The sequence below is a fragment of the Eurytemora carolleeae genome, unplaced genomic scaffold (genome assembly GCF_000591075.1).
Source record: "Eurytemora carolleeae unplaced genomic scaffold, Eaff_2.0 scaffold731, whole genome shotgun sequence".
NCBI lineage: Eukaryota > Metazoa > Arthropoda > Copepoda > Calanoida > Temoridae > Eurytemora > Eurytemora carolleeae.
This window is the reverse complement of record NW_019396921.1, coordinates 40,013-62,468: the sequence shown is the minus strand read 5'-3', so window position 1 is coordinate 62,468 and position 22,456 is coordinate 40,013. Positions and strand designations below refer to the sequence as shown.

General features: G+C 31.6%; 3 protein-coding genes across 7 annotated transcripts in view; all 3 read right to left on the bottom strand.

Annotated features, from left to right (window-relative positions):
* Positions 1-461, bottom strand: part of LOC111710143 (NAD-dependent protein deacetylase sirtuin-3, mitochondrial) — a 7,138-nt gene extending 6,677 nt beyond the window's left edge. Inside the window, exon 1 of one of the 2 annotated variants that reach the window (XM_023484188.1) lies at positions 225-461. In XM_023484188.1, the coding sequence (XP_023339956.1) occupies positions 225-390 (166 nt within the window). In that variant the 5' untranslated portion in view covers positions 391-461. The remainder of the gene's footprint in view (positions 1-224) is intronic. The other variant, XM_023484189.1, reaches the window with a different exon arrangement.
* Positions 422-13,346, bottom strand: LOC111710146 (GPI mannosyltransferase 1). The gene is made up of 13 exons (XM_023484192.1): positions 13,258-13,346; positions 12,601-12,679; positions 12,151-12,212; positions 10,808-10,910; positions 10,289-10,355; positions 9,940-10,020; positions 8,989-9,094; positions 7,703-7,742; positions 7,459-7,563; positions 6,079-6,149; positions 4,888-5,077; positions 2,854-3,026; positions 422-2,428 (listed from the first exon to the last, which is right to left on the bottom strand). Exons 1-13 carry the CDS (start codon positions 13,340-13,342, stop codon positions 2,286-2,288), a joined length of 1,305 nt encoding a protein of 434 aa, XP_023339960.1. The 5' UTR covers positions 13,343-13,346; the 3' UTR covers positions 422-2,285.
* On the bottom strand, positions 13,342-22,456 carry LOC111710142 (lanC-like protein 2). 4 transcript variants are annotated; one of them, XM_023484185.1, is made up of 12 exons: positions 22,176-22,456; positions 21,318-21,383; positions 20,385-20,459; positions 19,968-20,028; positions 19,059-19,154; positions 18,277-18,396; positions 16,649-16,721; positions 15,691-15,736; positions 15,402-15,473; positions 14,641-14,747; positions 13,688-13,789; positions 13,342-13,444 (listed from the first exon to the last, which is right to left on the bottom strand). In XM_023484185.1, the coding sequence occupies exons 1-12, from the start codon at positions 22,231-22,233 to the stop codon at positions 13,367-13,369; spliced, it is 954 nt and encodes a 317-aa protein (XP_023339953.1). In that variant the 5' UTR covers positions 22,234-22,456; the 3' UTR covers positions 13,342-13,366. The 4 variants fall into 4 exon arrangements, with proteins under 4 accessions (XP_023339953.1, XP_023339952.1, XP_023339954.1 ...); XM_023484184.1 differs by having other exon boundaries at positions 21,318-21,395; positions 22,176-22,434; XM_023484186.1 differs by lacking the exon at positions 15,402-15,473 and having other exon boundaries at positions 21,318-21,395; positions 22,176-22,443.

Genomic DNA, 22,456 nt, shown 5'->3' with positions numbered 1-22,456 from the left:
GAATTGCCATTCTAAAAAAGGAGAGTCACTTAAAATTATTTACAAATGTAAAAAAGAAAGACGATACATTTCAATCAATCAATTGTATGTTTTGTAGGGATGATATAAACGCACTATTACAGTCCCAAGGAAACACATTATTTGGGTAAATATTCAGGACGATGTCTGCTAAAATCTATAAAAAACCAAAAATTAAAATTTGAGTCAAAAGGTTAAAAACTTACTTGCAGCTATTTTCTCAATGTCGTCGTCGTTAAAGCTACTAACCGAGTTAAATCGGGTATTTGCCCAGCTACGATTAGATCCAACGGAGCATTTCAGGAAACATGGCGCGCCGAGGTTGGTCAGATTTAAAGGGAAACACTGCAATGTTCGTCTTAAAACATGCATTTTTATTCTCAGTATTTCTATCTGAGCATTATCTGAAATTTGTAATTTTTTAAACTATACAATATACAACATACATACCTTATTACATAACACACATTTGAGCATTTTTATTCTTATCTTAACCTGTTACTGATTACATAAAATTGAACTTAAATTCTAACAGATTTTGAGCGATAGAAATAGATCTGTCGAATCATAGACCCTCTTCCCACACTAGCTTTTAAGCAGTGCTTAGGATCCGGATCCTATGGATCCGCAACATTTTGGCTTCCTGGATCCGGATCCAAAAAAACTTTTGAACTTAAAAAAAAGATATTATCAAAAACTTCCTCAACTTCATCAAGTTTTAGCATAAAAATAAGCGAAGAATAGAGTGAAATCAATTCTAAACTTCTTCTTGTTCAATAAATCATTAAATCTGAAAGATTTTTCATGACCTGGATTCGGATCCATTTTTTTCCAGAGCCGCTCAAGGATCTGGATCAAAATCAGCACTGCTTTTAACAGATTAAAATATTCCGTTGTGAATTGATAACGTGTTAACTTTAGTTTGGCTGTAACCTGAACTAGTACGAACTTTAAGTTGGTTGTAACCTGAACTAGTAAGAACTTTAGTTTGGTTGTAACCTGAACTAGTACGAACTTTAGTTTGGTTGTAACCTGAACTAGTACGAACTTTAGTTTGGTTGTAACCTGAACTAGTACAAACTTTAGTTTGGTTGTAACCTGAACTTGTACAAACTTTCGTTTGGTTGTAACCTGAACTAGTACGAACTTTAGTTTGGTTGTAACCTGAACTAGTATACGAACTTTCGTTTGGTTGTAACCTGAACTAGTACGAACTTTCGTTTGGTTGTAACCTGAACTAGTACGAACTTTCGTTTGGTTGTAACCTGAACTAGTACGAACTTTAGTTTGTTTGTAACCTGAACTAATACAAACAAAACAAAAAATCCTAAAATTGGCGCTAAAACATTTAATAGAAACCTAGAATTATTCTATTCTAAAAAGTTGTTATATAATAATGTTCTAATAAATTCTTAAATGTTATTTTGAGTAGAAGCGTTATTATAAACTTTTAGTGAGTTAGGACGAAATATGATTTTATCAGCGGGTTTTTATTGATGTGTTTTATCAAATAATTATTTTTTTTTATTTTGAAAAAGATGTATTTTTTTAGCTTTTGACAGATTTCTGCTTTATATTTAGCTAACTTTAAAATTTGGTTTCTGGGAGTTAAAAATAATAAAAATCATACATAATAATATTAATAAATAAATATATCGATAAGATGTAAAAAATCACAATTAAATGCAATTTTTGGCACGATTTTGACTAGAGGTTCAAATGTTACAAACCATACGAGATCATTTTTAGGAAGCCTTTAACGTAATTTCAATTTAAAAAGTTACAATTTGCATTACAGACTCTCAAAGGTATCAATTTAAAAAGTTACAATTTGCATTACAGATTCTCAAAGGCGTCAATTTAAAATGTTACATGGGCATGGCAGATTCTCAAAGGTGTCATTTTTAAGATAGAAAAACAAACCCGTGACTAAAACTTACTTTAAAAACCCATTATTCAATATTTTGAAATTATCATTTATAATTTGTATAATTCTTTAAGAATCTCTATGACTGGTTAAGGTACAGCACTAGCACATAAACAAACATATAACTTAAATATGCCGGAAAATAAATGCCCCAGCTCAGATTTGAATAATCTTAATCAAAAAAGCCTCAAGACTATGGTTCTATTGAGAAAGGGTTATGTAATTTTAAAGTCTAGTTTTAAAACAGTAAATAACTTCGATAAAACTCACCAAATTGGGTCTAACTTTAAACTTGAGACTAAGGGATTTACACTAACTCTACCCTCTTAAATAGTTATGATCAATCAATTTTCTGAATATTGCAGGCCTTCTCTATCCTCTCCATCCTCTCTCTATGCTTCCTGATCAATTTGGCCAAGATACCAACATTTGCGCAGAAGAATGCTAAACTCTCAATCCAGATAAAGAAGAATGTGTTATTTCCTTAACATTAAAAATCTAAATTAAAAAATCTTAAATTTTCGTTTTTAAAATCTAATGTAGTTTCCTCAAAATAAAAAAAAACCTTAACAAATAGAATAATTTTTAGTAAATATCTCATAATGATGATGTGGGGCCGTGGGCGAATAGTTAGAGTGAAAAGTACTTCAATTAATTTCAAGGAAAGGGATTTAAAAATTTTTTTTTGGTATTTGCCCGCCAATTATTATTATTTATTAAAATAACTTAGCCAAGGACTAGGCTTCGGCGTAAGCAGTGCACTAAGCCTTGTAGTCAAAAGAGATATTTTTACAAGGTATTTACTGTGAAAAATTAACCTCCCTCTTCTCCATCTTTGGATAAATCAAATTTCTTATAATAGGAAAGAAAGTGTTGATAAATCTTTAAAAAATAAATAAAAAGCTAACCTTTAAACTCGAGGAGGTATGCAGGGAGGAGCCATGAGCCCTGAGCAAACCCCCAGAGGATTGCGCCAAGACATATTTCCTTGTTGGTCAGCTTGAGATGTGGAGCTACGAGGGGGAGAAGGCAAAAGTACCACAGGAAGTATTGAGCCGTTACAACCTTAAATATGTTTTTACTCAAATTTTAATTAAGATGGAAAATTGCTGATACATTTCGATCATAAGAACATAAAAACGTCCCTAGCATGAAAACAGAATGTACTAGTCATCATCATCTATATATATAATTTGCTAGTATTTCTGTCTGTTTGTATCTAATAAATGACATGCAAAGCAGCTGAACCGATCGCGCCCAAATTTTGTGTGGGACCTCACATGACCCCAGGGAAGGTTTATGGATGCTCAAAGCTACAAAAACTTGTCTCCAAATATTTAGATTTTTGTAAAATTTTTAAAATCTGCAAAAACAGTAAAAGGAATTTCTTTGCTCTTGTTTTATAATGTACAAGTAGAAGATAGAGCCACAATAATAAGTTGAAATGGTTTAATAAATGTGTGTACCATCTTTAAAGGGTAGTGTTCACGAAAATTAAATATATTTATTCATGAAAAAAAATGTTGAAACATTTTACTAAATATTGATTTGACTGAATTATGTGGCGGAATTACGGTGATGGGGNTGCGGCCAATCTCCTGTCCAGTATTCTATTCGAGCCCCGCGAAAGGCTGATCTTGTTACGACTTTCTTATAAAATTTGTATCATTTGCATTTAACTCATAAATTAATTAACTTAATCATTTGTTAATTCAAATTTAATACAATTATTTTGATGTGAAATAATGTGAATGTGACTTAATGATGTGAATTAAATTAATGACTTCCAACTTACCATACGATAATTGTACGTTAATTCTTAATCAAATAAAATCAAAAAATCTTTTTTAAAGTATAATTGATCCAGAACTAGATGTAGATAGTACAGAAATTTACATTTATCTTTTTAGGATAAAATTCTAACTTTAGTCAATTGCCAATTATGATTTATGACTAACCCCGAAATCGATTATTATTTATAATTTTAAGAGGATCATATCTCCGAAAATAAAAAAAAAACGTTAACAAGATCGTTTCAATCCGACATTTATTTCTTTTTAAATGCTTTAAAAAAGATGAAAAATTGTAGTAGAGACGGTTTAGCCTAATTAGTAATTTTAAACCGAAAAAAATAATAAATATAATAAAGATCTAGAAAGGGAACCTGACATGAATCCTTTCACTTTACAAACGATGATTTTCCGTTATAACTATAAATCAAATTATGGTTTTTATTCACCTTATTCATTATTAAGTTTATTTAACAGCTTTAAAATTTCGAAATTGAAATGAATAGTCTAGGGAACATACTGTATTAATGTACTCTACTGCATATAATTTGTTAATATTTACATGATTTGTACACTTTGAACTCCCTTTCAGGCTGAAAGGGACTGAAAAAAAATCATACCGAGAGATTCTTTAAATTCCTCTCTAATATATATTCTATTCTCTATGCCCCCCCCCAACCCCTACCGCACCCAAAACATTTTGTGAACATAATTTGGTTTAAACCTTTAATATTAAAGTGATTATTAAAGTGATTATTAACGCAGCTTAAATGCCATACACATTAAACTATCAATCAATCGACTATATATATATATAGAATGTAAATCTGTGACAATTTTGCACAAAAACATAAAAAAGATCGCAGTAATTAGCAATAAATGTGGGAAGAAGATATAGTACCATGCATTTATGAGAAAAATGAATTTAAAAAAAGTTAGAATTACGTGAACTGTCCCTTGGCAGCATTTCATTCCTAAACCTACTTAAATATGTATGATTTTTCTAGTCCTGGAATTTTTAAATTGTGGCCTGCCTTTTTTGTGCCTTTAATTTGCCGGAGATAAAAATAATTTTGTAAGCTTTTTGAAAATTTTAGGTTTTGTTTTTTAAGTTTAAATCTGAAAGAACTTCTTAAAATTTCCGGTTATATTGAAAGCACAACAGAGGCAGACCACATTTTGGAAATCCCAAGAGAATTTTTAATTCGTCTTACTGCTGTCAAGTTTCGTGAGACACCCTGTATAGTGCGTATCATAGTACTCTTGATTAGAATAAATATTTTCCTGTAGACTAGAGCTAGAAGCAGAATAACTTGTGGCAGAAATGTTAAAATATTTAGGCCTGGACATCACAAAAATTATTGTAAAATAGAAGAATTAGATTGGATATCTAAACAACTCATAATTAGTTTATAAAATATTGATGTACGGTTTGAAGACGTTTTAAGAATTAAAGGGACTGTAAGCGCAAGTTCAAGTAACCCTCCATGCAACAGTACCCTCAAAACCTTTGTATGCTCAAATATTAATAAGAAATTTATGTTTATAATTTTGAAAACTGATTATTTTCAATTGTGGGGTTCTCTACAAAAGTGACTAGCGAATTTCTACTGCAAGAAAACATAAAGTAAATATCAGATTTGAACACTTTCAAACCTAGAAAAACGACAAAATCTTCCACAGTATTAATTAGATAAAGGTTTAAGAGTACCATTGTATATCAGGCATTGCCATATTTGCATGGTGGACCACTCGAAATTACGGTTACTGTCCCAATGACATACATACATACGATCAGTGCTTAGGATCCGGAAGATTTTGGCTTCCTGGATCCGGATCCGAATCCGCAAAAATATGCGGATCCACGGATCCGGATCCAAAGGGCAAAATATCAACAAAATATTGAAGAAAAAAATTTACTCTAAAAGCCCAAATCTGAACTAATGAAAAAAGTAAATTATAAAAATTTCCTGATTTCTGAATAAGAATAAGCGGGAAAAAAAATAAGAAAAAAATTTGAAAATTTTACTTTGTTAAAAAAATTCAGTAATCTTATGGAAATAACCTGGATCCGGATCCATTTTTTTCCAGTGCGGATCCAGGATCTTAAGCACTGCATACAATAGCCATGATCTTATGCTGATTTTGGTAACATAGTTTTATTGATGTTTTTAGAAAAAGAATCAATAATTCAAATCTTTGAAGGTATCTATGTTAAGGTGCATGTTTTCTTGAAACATTATTCCCTTTTTAAGGAAAATAAAAAAAAATTTGGTAAAAATTATCCTAAAGAAAAAACTCCTTATTCCTTTATATTTGAATAAAAATGAAATGTGGATGTCCCTATGTCATCGAACTCTACGGTGAGGTAGAGCATGTAGAAGTAGACTGAGAAGTTGTGTCTGATATCCTTCCTATAATTAGACCTCATCAGTTTATAAAGCACTTATCATTTAAAAATATATATCTATTCTGTAAACAAAATTTCCACTCTTTATAATTAAAAATGTTCCCAGAAATATATTAGTATCCTAACATTCAAAAATTAAAAAATATTAATAATCTTTTACTTTGAAATGTTAGTGACCCCAGAAGTATATTTGTATCCTAACATTCACAAATTAAAAAATATTCCCAATCTTTATTATTAAAAATGTTACCAGAAATATATTTGTATCCTAACATTCACAAATTAAAAAATATTAATAATCTTTTACTTTGAAATGTTAGTGACCCCAGAAGTATATTTGTATCCTAACATTCACAAATTAAAAAATATTAATGATCTTTTACTTTGAAATGTTGGTGACCCCAGAAGTACACTTTGAGATAAGTGATACAAAACGTATGTATGTGGTAAAAGGTTAACTAGTTTATAATGTGGTAAACATATGCCTAATTAATGAATATATCTCTGTATATGTGGTAAAGGATACATATTACCTAGTAATGTGGTAATGATACTTAGTAATGTGATAATGATACTTAGTAATGTGGTAATGATACTTAGTAATGTGGTAAAGGTTTCCTGGTAATACGGTAATATGTTACCCAGTATGCGGTAAAGGTTACCTCGTAAGTGGCAATGTGGTAAAGTTTACCTAGTAATGTGGTAAAGGTTGTGTAATGTGGTAAAAGGTTTCCTATATTAATGCTGTAAAGATTCCCTAGTAATGTGGTAAAGGTTATCAAGTAATGTGGTAAAGGTATGCCTTATTAATGAAAATATCTCTCTATATGCAGTAAAGATAACCTAGTGAAGAGGTAAAGATCTCCGTATATGTTGTTAGGGTTACCTAGTTATGTGGTAACAGTATGCCTCATTGATGAAAATATCTCCGTATATGTGGTAAAGGTTACCTAGTAATGTGGTAAAGGTATGCCTCATTAATGAAAATATCTCCGTATATGTGGTAACGGTTACCAAGTAATATGGTAAACGTATGCCTCATTAATGAAAATATCTCCGTATATGTGGTAAAGGTTACATAGTAATGTGGTATAGGTATGCCTCATTCATGAAAATATCTCCGTATATGTGGTAAAGGTTACCTAGTAATGTGGTAAAGGTATGCATCATTAATGAAAATATCTCCGTATATGTGGTAAAGGTTACCTAGTAATGTGTTAAAGGTATGCCTTATTAATGAAAATATCTATCTATATGCGGTTAAGATAACCTAGTGATGAGATAAAGATCTCCGTATATGTGGTTAAGGTTACCTAGTAATGTGGTAAAGGTATGCCTCATTAATGAAAATATCTCCGTATATGTGGTAAAACAATCCAGTAAAAAAGATGAGAGTGACCACAGTGCTCAATACCAATCTAAAAATAGATAACAAATAAATTTCTAAATATCAAATAAATAATAAATAAGTCTGAATGATTTATTAAAAATTAAAAAATAATGATAACACAACCACATTAATTTTTTTTAGAAGTTTATCTCAAAAAAATATTTTACCTGAGTCTAGGCTTGGTAAGATGAAAAACAGAAAACAATCCTGGAAAAAACCAGATTATTTAAATTTTATTGATAAAAATATGTTGCATGTGTGAGTTCAAAGACCAAACAAGAAAGTGTAAGTACTGTAACAAATAAAATTAAATTGAGGGTGGACCCTAAAACAAATTTCCTTTTATAGGCTTCTGTTCCTGAGAGCTGAAATTTAACATCGTACTATAGCCGTGTATAAATTTATTGCCTTTTAAAAAAGTAAGTGCAATCTTAAGTCTGAGTAAATACATAAAAAATACCAAAACATTGTTAACAAAACTCAAAAATAGGGCCACTTAAAAATACGTCGAAAATCCCTTTAACTGATTCCTAATAATGCATATTTTTTAAGTGGTCGCTTTTTATTCTAGAAAATATTAACGAATCCAATTAACTCTGTTAAAATATCATTCTTGGTTAGATAATCACTAGTTACCAAGCAAAAATGTTTCTGTAACAGATGTATCGAAAAAAAACATGATAAGGAGAGGCGATTGGTGCAAGAAAGATCAGCCATTAAAGGGAGTGTTCGCAAAAATGAAAGGGGGATAGGCTGATATCGAATTTAATTCGATCTTTATCGCTACCAATTTTACTTCTATCTGTTACGTCTATGAGGAGAAATGTTTAAAAATGTCTAAAACCCAAGAGCGTAGTATCCATACAAATTCAAATAGTTGCATTTTTCCACTCAGATCGTAACTAAGCTATTGAATTTTAAACTACTCATTCATACACTACAACCTACAATAGTCGAATGCAATTCGATGTATTTGTATGTTTCTACAAAGCCGGATTAAATAAACGGGCTAGTGTTCAAAATAAAATAGACAAATATTGCTTGGGTGAGAAATCGAGCATGTGCAGTTAGTTTCGAAGAGTAATTGAAGGTTTTGTGGCTCGGATGTAGAAATAATGTGGTTGGCAATCCTCCCCTCTCCTACCTAGGTTGTTTGGATAGCAGCTGGCCAGATCAGCTGATTTTAAGCAGTAGGCCTTATTTGAAGATAAACTATACTGTTCTAAATTCCACTTGAGATACTGTGGAATAGGAAGACGACATTTAAGAAGTCTTGAGCGCATTTGATGATGCAGCTAATAATTTACCATTTACTATTTGTAATCAAAAAATGATTCTAACAGTCGTCTTCCGATTTCACAGTTTGATAAGTTCCAATGGAAGAAAACCTAAGTTCACATAAAACCAATAAAACTAGATAAAGAAAAAATGGGAAAACTCTAGAAGTTTTTACCTGATTTGTCTGTGAGAGGAGCGTAGAGAGCTAAGCAATAAATAATTGGATAAATTTTCATATGAATTGCCAGACCGTAGAATAATCCACACAGAACATACAGTTTCTAAACATAAATATAGAATAGTCCACACAGAACATACAGTTTCTAAACATAAATATAGAATAGTCCACACATAACATACAGTTTCTAAACATAAATATAGAATAATCCACACAGAACATACATTTTCTAAACATAAATATAGAATAGTTCACACAGAACATACAGTTTCTAAACATAAACATAGAATAGTTCACACATAACATACCGTTTCTAAACATAATTATAGAATAATCCACACAGAACATACATTTTCTAAACATAGATATAGAATAGTCCACACAGAACATACAGTTTCTAAACATAAATATAGAATAGTCCACACATAACATACAGTTTCTAAACATAAATATAGAATAGTTTAAACAGAACATACAGTTTCTAAACATAAATAGAGAATAGTCCACACAGAACATACAGTTTCTAAACATAAATATAGAATAATTCACACAGAACATACAGTTTCTAAACATAAACATAGAATAGTTCACACAGAACATACAGTTTCTAAACAAATCTACAGAATGCAGGCAACAAAAACAAATAATAACCCACACAGATCAAAACTTGTTGAAATAAAAGTATTGTAAACTATATCTTGTACAGTAACGAGTGTTCCTGTTAACATACAGGTTTAAACTGTTTCTAAACATAAATATAGAATGCACCACACAGAAAATACGGTGTAACGGTATCGAAAAACAAACAAAAAGTGGACAAAACTTGTTTTTAATAATAGTAATCACAGTTAATACTGTTCATTGAACAGTAAAGTGTATACCAGTGGTCAGTGGTAACTTTACAATGTGAATAGTCTATTGTGTACATACTATCTACCAGTTGAATACCTCGTTATAGAAGAATACTGTAAGCAGTACCAGAGCTACAATTATAGATTCAGCAGAGCCACGGGTAGAAACATTCATTACCTGGAAAATCAGCCAATCAAAATCAATCAATCAATCAACCATCCAATCAATTAGTTCGTTTGTCGATTAGTAAATTTCAGTTTGACTCAGTTTAATTTATTTTTTATTACTCCATCAATCCTGAATCCTTTAATCCATGTACGTTCAAACAATCTATCAATCAATCAATCCATCAATCAATGAATAAAATTCATTCATTCATTTATTCATTCATTCATTCATCCTATGAATGAATGAATAAAATACTACTGAATATTACAGTACTTACCAAGGGATTGAAAATCCAAGCTGCAGCCGATAATCTTGCTGTCCCTTCATCAATTCCAATCTGTTGTCTAAATAAAAAAATAAAAATATTTCTATCATGGCTTTAGTTGGGTGTATTATGAGTTTCATTGATATCATTAAAAAATAAATTTTAGTGCGTAAATTGATGGGATTTAAAGATTTAAATGAGAAAAGACTAATAAATTTTAACATTTTCATCATTTTTGTATTTGTATAAAAAAGTAGTACATCTTTATAATGTAAGAAAAACTAAGAACTAGGATATGCAGATTTATGTAACTTTATAACTTCCTGCATTTCTATTTCTATAAGGAATACCATTTCTCTTAATATTACCATTTCATTGATCTTATCAATTATGTTTTTTAATATTTAATTGCTGGAATAATGAACAAAAAGGTCAAAATTTTCCTAAATATACTTAGATGGTTGAGGAGGTCATTCTGGTGTTATTGTTCATTACCCCCCGCCCCCTACCCCTTTATTTCTCCATGGTTACCTTACAACCGCGAATATGAGGAACCCGCTGAGGATATCGAAGACGACAAATATAAGCTTCCCAAAGACAGGGCTCAGAAATATGTTCGGGGTGAGCAGGTACGCTAAATACAGAACATTTCATTTTTGTAGGTTTTCAAACACAGCCCTTCAAGCTTAAAAGTCATTGAAATGAAAAAATCTTCGAGAAATAAATCACCAATTAAATTAAAATGTTAAAACCTGATATGGAACTATTTTTGTAATTAGGGGAACTGGGAAATATTCCAATTTTTTTTTATTGGGAGAACTGGGAAATATTCCCATTTTTTTGTTATTGGGAGAACTGGGAAATATTCCCATTTTTGTCATTGGGAGAACAGGGAAATATTCACATATTTTGTTAATGGGAGAACTGGGAAATATTTTCATATTCTGTTATTGGGAGAACTGGGAAATAATCCAATTTTTTGTTATTGGGAGAACTGGGAAATATTTTCATATTTTGTTATTGGGAGAACTGGGAACTATTTCCATATTTTGTTATTGGGAGAACAGGGAAATATTCCCATTTTTTGTTATTGGGAGAACAGGGAAATATTCCCATTTTTTTGTTATTGGGAGAACTGGGAAATATTTCCATATTTTGTTATTGGGAGTACTGGGAAATATTTCCATATTTTGTTATTGGGAGAACTGGGAAATATTCCCATTTTTTGTTATTGGGAGAACTGGTAAATATTCCCATTTTTTTGTTATTGGGAGAACTGGGAAATATTTCCATACTTTGTTATTGGGAGAACTGGGAAATATTCCATTTTTTGTATTTTGGGGAACTGGGAAATATTCCCATTTTTTGTGTTTTGGGGAACTGGGAAATATTCCCATTTTTGGTAATTTGGGGATCTGGGAAATATTCCCATTTTTTGTATTTTGGGGAACTGGGAAATATTCCCAATTTTTGTATTTTGGGGAACTGGGAAATATTCCCATTTTTTGTATTTTGGGGAACTGGGAAATATTCCCAATTTTTGTATTTGGGGGAACTAGGAAATATTCACACAATTCTATCTTATTAAGGATTTTAAAGTCCTCCAACTCTTTATTTTCTACTTTTTTTGTTACAAAATAAGAATGATCTATAGAACATTTTCATCTATTTGCCATGCACTTGCAAGAATACAGAGGTATAAATTCAAACAAATAATGAGAGTTTTTGAGGGGTGGGGAGGGGGTACAATAATACTTAAGCTAAAATACTTTTAAAATTTCAAATTACCATAAACCTTTAAGTCTCAAATGAAAAAAAAACATATAACAGTAAAACAAACTAAAATATTTTTTTCAATTTAAAAATCTTATTACCTATTATAGGAGAATATCTGTAGGTGTGTCTTTCAAATGGTGACCGACCCTCATTCACATGCCTACGTATACAAAAGAAAATTAATCTATATAATAAAACAAGACATTCGTATTTATATATATATATATATTGCGTATAGCCGGCCGAACGGCTGGCTGATTGCGCTGAAATTTTTTGTGGACACTCATGTGTTATAGGCTGAAAAAATCAAAATATTTTTTCTTTTTTTAGATTTTTTCCACGGGCAACGCCGGGCCCTTCAGCTAGTTTTTAATAAAATATTTCCTTCATTTTTCCTCGTAAAGGAATTCTCGATGTGACCTTCAAATAAAAGAAATAGATAATTCAGAAGGGAACCCAAATAACCTTTATCTAAGTAGCAATATGGAAATCCTCGACTTTGAAAAATCACTCATTTCTACAGTTTCTTAAGGGTACAAACCACCTACCTTGCCGCATCTGTGAACACTGTGTAATCAATGTCTGTATATTTCACTTCACTTGTGCTATCATGGTACTGACTGTATCCTATAGTAGAGAATAAGCGGAAAATTAAGTCAATATAAAGTTTTTAAAATAGATTAGGATTTTTTACAAAAATGCATTCAAACTTTAATTTGAAGGTTTTTTCAAATACAAATTCTTAATCATATCAATGTTTAAAATTTAAAAAAAACAGATTATTTTCAACTGTGATTTCTCTACAAGAGTTACTTGCGCATTTCTATTAAAGAAAACTTGGAATTATAGTTTAATACTTGTAAACTTTTTGTTGATCAGAAAAAGGTCACGTGAAAAAACGCATTCAGTCTTTAAATTAAAGGATCACTCGAGATCTTCTTAATAATGAACGTAACTTTTCAAGGAAAAAACTTTATTATGTTTTAAAAAAGTGAAGCGCCTTTTCGAGATTTATTCAATTTATTTATAATAAAAAATGCCATCCATGAATTATCGTAATTTTAATTTGTTATGTGCATTTTTTGAAACAAATATGGATTTAATTAAAAAATTTATAAAATGCATGACTTTGTGTAACAAATCTAAACCTTATTTAAAAAAATGTAACCTTTAATTGTTTTACGTGAAGTTCAATCAATAATTACCTATTAATATAACCCTGAGAAGAGTTCCCAAACTGAGCAGTGTAACTATACTCATACTTTTCACCCATTCTACCAGGATCTTCATTTTTCTGAAATCCGTGAAAATATCTTAAACCAAAAATCCGGGAAACTTTGCTGACTCAGGATTTTTCAGTTGAAACAAATAATGAACTGTTCCAGCCAGTCCCTAAAACATTTAGTTCCTTTGATCAGACCAGAAAAAAGTTTTTGTTGGTTTGTTGAATTTAAATGGGCGTTCTTGAAAAGTAAACACCTGATAATTCATAAATAGATTTGAGTTTGAAATAATTCTCCGACGACATTTAATAAATTTCTGGGGGTTGGGTATTATGAACCGATATCAATTCTGGCTCGGTGGAAAAAAGACTCAAGATAAAAATGAATAAAGTGGATGAAAAGGATCTATTTCCTCAAACAAAGATAGCGGAGAGTCGGCTAATCTGTGAAAATATTCCTTGAACTGTGAACAGTGCAATCCAAACATGGCCGCTCTGTACAACCATTTTGTGTCCTTAGCAGTTACAAAAATAAATAATCTCTAAAAATCATAATAAAGAAAAGAGGATGATGGAGATGTCATATTTGATGTAGGGGGGGGGGGGGAGCCCTGCCTTCAGTTTTGGTTCAAATCTTCCAATTTTTTGGCTGCACGCTTATTAGTGATCGAAATTTCTAAAATAAAATAAAATTGAATTTTAATGACGTCTTATGACCTCCACAAATAGAAAATATTTCAACTATGGCTTTATGCTTATCAAACGAAAGCTAGGAAACCAGGGAATACAGTGGCAGCAACAAATCCAGTGTTTGAACTTCTAATGACCTCTTACGACGTCTAATGACCTAAATGACCTCCAAAAATGAAAATGTTTTAACTATGGCTTCATGAATATCAAACGAAAGCTAGGAATACAGGGAAAACAGGAGCAGCAACGAATCCAGTGTTTAACCTTCTAATGAGCTCTTACGACCCTACATCCAATATGACATCTACGCCATCCCCTTTTTAATAACCAATAATATCCATAAAAACACACGGAAAGGAGCCCATTGATATAAGATGTGGTAGAATTAGTTTTCTAGTCCAATCTTGGACCCACTTGAGAAGTAGTTTAAATATCCGTACTTGATTTAACAACATCAAGCTATTTTTAATAATTCCGACCGCATGGGACTCATGAGTCACTAAACCTTAAAACCTTGGATAAGAAATGACGTGGATTTCTACGATGGCCACACAGTCTTAAAAATCAAACTTTAGAAAAATCACTTGTCTTGCTTATATGGTGGCTTTAAAGTATTTATTAAATTGTATTAATGTCTAATTAATTTCTAAAGATTAAATAAAGAGATTAGACAGTCCTGTGTTGCTTGATACAGATGAACTAATCCATATCCATTCCCAGCAGATCCGTGGCATAGTCCAGATCCCTTCCTTAACAACCCCCGCTCCCAAATACATTCCCCTCCTTAAAAGTTTGTAACTATTGAAGTTTTGAACATCAAACAAATTGCAGCAATAACAGTCAAATAAATGAAAAGATTTACAAAGTAAATAAAAAATGCCTTTTTTATTTGAAATTTGGTGGTCTCCAATAACAGACAACTCTAATAAATTGATGGGAGATGGGAATTTTTGAATGGCGTATCATAATCTTGAACACTTGCTCTCGATATCTAATGTGAGCAATTTCTAAATTTAAGGATCGTTGCTTGATCCCTCAATTGAAGTTATGATCACAATGAGATATCAAAGAAGAACTTAATCCATCCATAGGTCTGTACAAGATGAAGAACAACACTTAATCAATCCATAGGTCTGTACAAGATGAAGATCAACACTTAATCAATCCATAGGTCTGTACAAGATGAAGAACAACACTTAATCCCAAGATTCCCGAGTCACAACAGAATAGTTTTGACCTCAGGACACCAAAAAAAAGTCTTAAGCATAAACACATAAATGTTTAGTTTTATATAGTGTACCATTGTATGTAAGTTTTAATTCTCAGGCACTCAGTTCATTTCTTAAAATAAACTAAATTTATTTCAAAATCACATTATCTTTAGTAGCTCTAAGTCTCCAAAAAGCAGAATTGTACAAAATTCTTAAGTTTAAAAACCTTTTATTGCCGCATTCATGTATTTCTCCTCCTTCCACTGAGCATATGCAAGAAGAAGAAGATATATGACTCCTAAATACTTTTTTTAAAGTCCATTTAATTTCAAAACATTGTTATAAAATTTTAGAACAAAAATCTTGTCAATTATTAAAAAGAAGGTTGCTATAAATATAGATATTAGATTTATAGCTATTTCACCTGAAAACAGGAGTAGTATTTTTTAAACAAAAAAATCAGTAACGAATGTTAAAAATGAATTTTTATGCAAAGCAAGTTTGAGGTTTTTTACCCGGTATTCCGTGACACCAATGAACCAACTTATCATTATCATTTCCCTAAAATATATTTGTTAAAGAGACTGTAGACGGAATTTAGAGTGACCCTCCACTATAGACTTGTCTATCTCAGATTCAAGCAATATTTGTAGGTAGAGTTGGATTCCTGTTGTTTGCAATGTCCCGTAAAATTCCAAAACAGAGAGCGAGGGATTGAATTTTGTAGATCCAGAAAAATAATTAAATTATTATTTATTTAGGATTAGGTTAGGTTAAGACACTTTCTGGGCCGAACGCTGCGGCTAGGACAGACTAGGGGGCCAAGCGCTGTGGCCACATGTCTTACATTTAAGACCCCACCAGCTGCCAGTCTCTACGCAGGCATCCCACAGATATTATTTTTCTGGATCTACAAAATTCAATCCCCCTCTCTCTGTTTTGGAATTTTACGGGGCATTGCACACTACAGGAATCCCACTCTGCCATATTTTATGGATCAAGAAAACATTTCGAAAAATACTTAAATTTTGGCTCCTCCCCCCGAACATCCTTGAAGTTATCTCTGGATAGTCTGATAATCGACGACAAAGGCACTCAATTTTTAACTTCAACGAAAATTACGGAGCAAAGGTAAAAAGGGTACTGTTGTGAATTGGACATGAAAACTTTAAAAGTAAAAATTTATTTAAAATTACGTCTCAGTTCCTTTAAGAAAACTTGAAATCAAATATATAGGAAAGCCTATATGATAAAGCACATATATAGCTGCCTAAACGACTAGACCGAATAGGCTGTAATTTTTTAGTAAACTCATGGGTAAAAAAGCTAAAAAAATCTAATATTTTTTTTAATTAAAAAATTTTTCTTCAAAATTAAATGTTTTGTTTAATTCCAGGGGCTACGCCGGGCACTACAGCTAGTAATAAATAAAACAATCACCCCAATAAGTCCGGAGAAGGATAAAAATGTAACCTGAGATGACGGAAAGTTACCACTAGGAAACATTTTATCCAACAAATAGTCAATACTTGGCTTTACCAGTTCCCTAAATTAAGTTATTTTTTAACAATTTATTATTTAATTTTTTCATTTAATTGGTTACTGTTAATACAGAAAAATTCTAAAAAAAATCCGTACAATCCGTGCAATTTTTGAGAAAAAAAAATCCGTACAATCCGTTTAATTTTTGAAGAAAAAAAATCCGTACAATTTTTGAAAAAGAATCCGTAAAAACAGAACATTTAAGAAAAATAAAACCCTTTTTGAAAAAACAAACACCAAAATTCAATTTTTCTTGTTGAAATTTTTATTCTTTGTCCTTTGTGTTCATGTTTGAGGGTTTAAACTTCTTCAGCATAACAAGTCCTTACATTGCTTTTAAATTATCTTTGAAAAATTACCTTCATACATACATATACAGGGTGAGTCAAAAAAAAGTGTGATTTACGGCGCCTGGTGCAAAAGTGAACCTTTTTTCGTGCAACTCTCCTGTATGGAGATTATATAATATTTTTTGAATATTTTTTTAACTTTTTTTTGGTACTTCCAATTGCCAAAAAAAATCCGCGAATTCTTTTTTTCTCTCAAAATCAAAAGTTTAGAAAAGCAAAAATGTGTATATAAATTATTTCTATCGAAATCTAAAATTTTATAAAGATTGAATCACAGAATCACAGAAAATTGGCAAAATTGTAATAAGAAAATTCGCAATTTTCAGTTCTGTTCTAATTTAAAGGAAAAGTTGTTTTTAATGGTTCTTCAAGTTTCAATTGAGCAGCGTATATTTTTTAACTTTTGTATATACTAAGAAGAAAGGAACTAGAGAATTCAAATAACTTTTCCTTAAAAATTAGACCAAAACTGAAAATTGCGAATTTTTTTGTTACAATTTTGCCAATTTTCTGTGATTCAATTTTTATTAAATTTTAAATTTCGATAGAAATTAACATATACTATAGAATACTATATACTATATATATACTATATACTATATACTATAGAATATTATTAACATATACACATTTTTGCTTTTCTAAACTTTTGATTTTGACAGAAAAAAAAGGTTCGCGGATTTTTTTTGGACCATAAGAGTACCAAAAAAAATTTAAAATTTTCAAAAAATATTGAAAAAACGCCATACAGAAGAGTTGCACAGAAAAAGTTACACTTTTGTACCAGGCGCTCTAAATCACACTTTTTTTTGACTCACCCTGTATATACTAGAAGATCAGAACGTGAAACAAGTAAATTAGGATGAGAATGAGAGGAGAAATAGGTAAATTAGGATGAAAATGAGATGTTAGAAACAAATAAATTAGGATCAGAATGAGAGGAGAAACAAGTAAATTAGGATGAGAATGGTCTTGTTGGTTGAGTGCCTGGGGTTGGATAAGGACTGAATATATCCTAGTCCTACCTTAGTTCTTGTTGGTTGAGTGTCTGGTATTGGAGAAGGACTGAATATATCCTAGTCCTACCTTAGTTCTTGTTGGTTGAGTGTCTGGGATTGGAGGAAGACTAAATATATCCTAGTCCTACCTTAGTTCTTGTTGGTCGAGTGTCTCGGATTGAAGAAGGACTAAATATATCGGTAGTCCTACCTTAGTTCTTGTGGGTTGAGTGCCTGGGATTGAAGTAAGACTGTATATATCCCTGACAACCCATGAGCAGCTCCATAGTAACGTTTACCATGCCACTCATACATCAGAGGACATCGGGATCTGTAGTAAAAAAAATGACATTTCACAAAAATGTAATTTTATACACTGAAAGATAGTTGAACAGAGCTGAAAACATTAGAATTGGATACTTATTACCGATAACTTAATCTGAATATCCAATGTGTGCACTAAAGATTTAAACTCTTTTACCCTTTTTTTTAAACTATACCCACAGGATTCCGAACAATGAGAGTTCGCTCATTAAATGGATACAAACTTAAAATTAAATCAATCTTGAGATTAACAAAGAGAAGAGAATCAAGCATTGATCTCACTATCCAGCTCAGAATACTTAAGGTCTGGCCTTTTTTCTCATAAATATTGAGAGTATTTATTTTAATTTTTATACTTTCTTTTTACTTTTTATACTGTATACACGCTATTACAGTTGTTTGGAAATAGGGATATTCAGTAAAATATCTACTCATAAACACTGAACAGTAGTTTGAGTAAAATATATACCTCTAAACACTGAACAGCAGTTTAAGTAAAATATTTACTCCTGAACACTGAACAGCAGTTTAAGTAAAAAATCCACTCATAAACACTGAACAGCAGTTTAAGTAAAAAATCTACTCCTAAACACTGAACACCAGTTTAAGAAAAAAATCTACCTCTAAACAATATTAACTATGTACCCCTGAAGACTAAAGAGCGCCTACCTAGTTTCCCTAGACAGATATTGTCCTGAGCGTAGTATAAGGATTACAACCTTCCTAATTAAACAGTCAGGAACCGACGTTGCTCCAACCTCTTTCCTATTTAAAAGGTTTTAGAAACATTCCGAGTTTATTTTTAAGTGACTCTCTAATAGGAAAGTGCCTAAGTCACAATGGTACCATTAAAACTTACATCTGAATAGTAGTGAACAAGAAATCGTCATTTTTCTGTCACAAAAGCGATAAATTTATAAATATATAGGCGAGTTGTTATATGGCGAGTCGATATATGGCGAAATGATATATGGCAAAATGTTATGACGAAATGTTATATGACGAAATGTTATATGGCGAAATGTTATATGGCGAAATGTTATATGGCGAAATGTTATATGGCGAAATGATATATGGCGAAATGTTTTATGGCGAGATGTTAAATGGCGAAATGTTAAATGGCGAAATGTTCAATGGCGAAATGTTCAATGACAAAATGTTAAATGGTGAAATGTTAAATTGCGAAATGTTAAATGGCAAAACGTTAAATGGAGAATTGTTATATGGCGAAGTGTTTTATGGCGAGATGTTAAATTGCGAAAGTTAAATGGCGAAATGTTCAATGGCGAAATCTTCAATGACAAAATGTTAAATGGCGAAATGTTAAATGGCAAAATTTTAAATGGCAAAATATTAAATGGCAAAATGTTAAATGGCGAATTGTTAAATGGCGAATTGTTATATGGCGAAATGTTACTGAGCCTTAAGTGTCGCTTAAAGTAACAGCCAAGTTTGTAAGTTAAAAATAAATATATTTTCGATAGGTTTTCATAGAAATTCAAATATTTTCATGTTTTCTTTTAAATAAAGCGAATTCTTTTAATTTAAGCCAACTTAAAAGATAAGGAAAACTTATACCTCACAAACAGCAATGAGAACAGATATCCTGACCTACCATACAGCATTTCATCAGGCAATTCTGACAAATGTTCATTCTTCCCTTTTTGATTTGGAATTTGTATAAATCATATTAAAAGTTTGGGATTGTTATACAGTGGAACCCGTAAAACTGTGAAACAGAACGACGACATTAAGGCAATCTATAATACTTTTTATCTATAATAAAGCAATTGGTTTTACTAGTATCTCGCAAACAACTTGTCAGTCGTCTTCCTATTCCACAGTTTTATGGGCCTCACAGTAATCTATGATTGGCATTGTTTTAACTTTTAGATTGGGTTGTTTTTTGAGGCAGCCATGTTTTAATGGAAAAACAAACATTATAATCTCAGTTTTTAAGAATAATCAAAATCTTTTGGAAAAACAATAATTTTCCTTGGTTGTCGACTAACCCCACCATTTCTAGAAGATAATTCAAATATTTCTGAGATTTCTTCTGTTCCCCTAAAACTGTAGCAAACACATTTATATAAGAACAAATGTTAATGTCTTTTACGTTTTTCTTTAGGCTTAAAGGGACTGAAAGCATTATCTCAAGTTTGCATCCATACAAAAAGGTAAAATGCTCGAATTAAAACGGTACCCTTTAAACTTTTCATCGAAAATAGAGAGCTCTATGTCACGTGTGTAAACGTAAACCTATTGAATAACCGTCGAATCGTTCTAAACCCCGTTTTATGCTGCGTATAGTGTGAACTCAACAGTTATCACGCTGATCCGTTACGTAAAGGTTTTTTAAAGGGTATCGTTCTGAATCAGGGATGCACCTCTTTACATGGAAGTTCACTTATAACTACGCTTACAGTCCCTTTGATAAAAAAAATTTTCATACCACTTCATTAAGAAAATTTCCTTGCCAAAAATTTTAACTTCTAAATAAAATAAATACTTTTTAAAATTCATTTTATAACCCGGATATAATTTTCGACTGAAACCAAATTAATCAAAGATGCACAAATATAAAAATTAAAAATATTCATAATATCCCGGATATGTATATTAAATAGACAGGAACAACATTTATCAATGCTTCGTTAATCTATAAACTAAAAATATAGATAATCACCCGGATACAAACTTCCGGGAAGGGTGCATGGGAAGCAAGAAATAAGCGAAAAATTACAAATTTTTTTCATGGTCCACAGATTTTACATATTTAAACAACAGTTAACTGTCACGCTGGAGGATCACCTGAAATAACTACTTTAATCCCTTTATTCCTGAAAGAATGTTTATGTGTAAATTTTCATTAAATTCGATAAATGTAACTAGAAAAATATTCCTAAAAGATTATAATTAGTTCGCTCCCTGAATATATAACTGCAGCTAGTGCCAGGGGTCCTGCATTCCCGCATAGAAAAGTTACTCTTTTCCCTTCAACACTTTCTAACAATACACAACTAAAAACCTTTTCAGTGATAACAAGGTGGTGTCCTTTTCGACCTAAGCAAATCCGCTATACTTCAATTTTGACCTACGACAAATCCACTATACTACACACCCGACCTTCAAAACACGTGGTTTTACAGCTGCTAAATGAACTTGTGGCCTCAACGCCCGGCCCCCTAGCCTTTCTTAGCCGCGGCGCTCGGCCCGCAGCCTGTCCTAGCCGCAGCGCTCCGCCCAGAAATTGTCTTAACCTAGCCTAACCCTCATATAAAAACTAAACAGCTGGCGTAGGTCCGATATTGCAGTAGGTCGGAAAGTTAGTAGTTCAGAAGTTCAGTAGGGGGGATGTTGCGTATAGACGATGTAACAATATCGAAACAAACCTACAATAATCTTACTCGGAGTTAAAATCTTGTTTTCAGTTGCATAATAAAAACCATTCGAAGGTTTATAATTCTAAAATCAATTTAGGTATACGATCGTTTCATATTGCACTGTATACGTAATTTTAATGTCAATAGAGGGTCACTCCATTGACAGAGTGCCATGTCCGATTCAATATGAAGTAAAAAATCTGACATTTTTCATCATTGTCTCTGCATCGTCACTTCCATAGACTAACCAGTAACCACGAATGAAAATAATCAGCTAGAAAAACTAGAATATCTCATTCATTAATCGAGTGGAGGGTTGCTAGAATTTACGTCTTCAGTAACCAGTTTCATTAAATAAAATATTACAGGTCAATACATGAAAATCCGTTATTGTAGAAATTTCCTTTCAAAGTTCCGAGACATTTGTCTATAATTTGCTGCGCTTCTTGCAACATATTCATTCTGTAGTAGAGGAAAGCGAACCCTGCCTCTCCTTAGGATTGAAAAAGAATCACATTAGATGTAAACCCCTTGTCAATCTCAATTCAAACGCATCATTGTGAAAATAATTAGGCCCTCGGCCCCACTATTTACAAATCAAATCAAATTACATGTTTATTATATAAAGATAGCGAGGAAATGATCACGAATAAATATGTACAATAAAGTTTTCCATTGGCGCAA

Coding starts and splice junctions, on each gene's coding strand:
- LOC111710146 (XM_023484192.1), bottom strand. CDS start 13,342: ATGAAGATCCTGGTAGAATGGGTGAAAAGTATGAGTATAGTTACACTG. Junction 5,078..6,078: donor CGTAGAGTTCGATGACATAG/GGACATCCACAT, acceptor TGTGATGTCCAG/GCCTAAATATTTTAACATTT. Junction 3,027..4,887: donor TCTGCCTCTGTTGTGCTTTC/AATATAACCGGA, acceptor TTAAAATTTGAG/TAAAAACATATTTAAGGTTG.
- LOC111710142 (XM_023484184.1), bottom strand. CDS start 22,233: ATGAATATGTTGCAAGAAGCGCAGCAAATTATAGACAAATGTCTCGGA. Junction 18,397..19,058: donor TATCTGTCTAGGGAAACTAG/GTAGGCGCTCTT, acceptor TTTTTACTACAG/ATCCCGATGTCCTCTGATGT. Junction 13,790..14,640: donor ATCTGTATCAAGCAACACAG/GACTGTCTAATC, acceptor GTAACTGCTAAG/GACACAAAATGGTTGTACAG.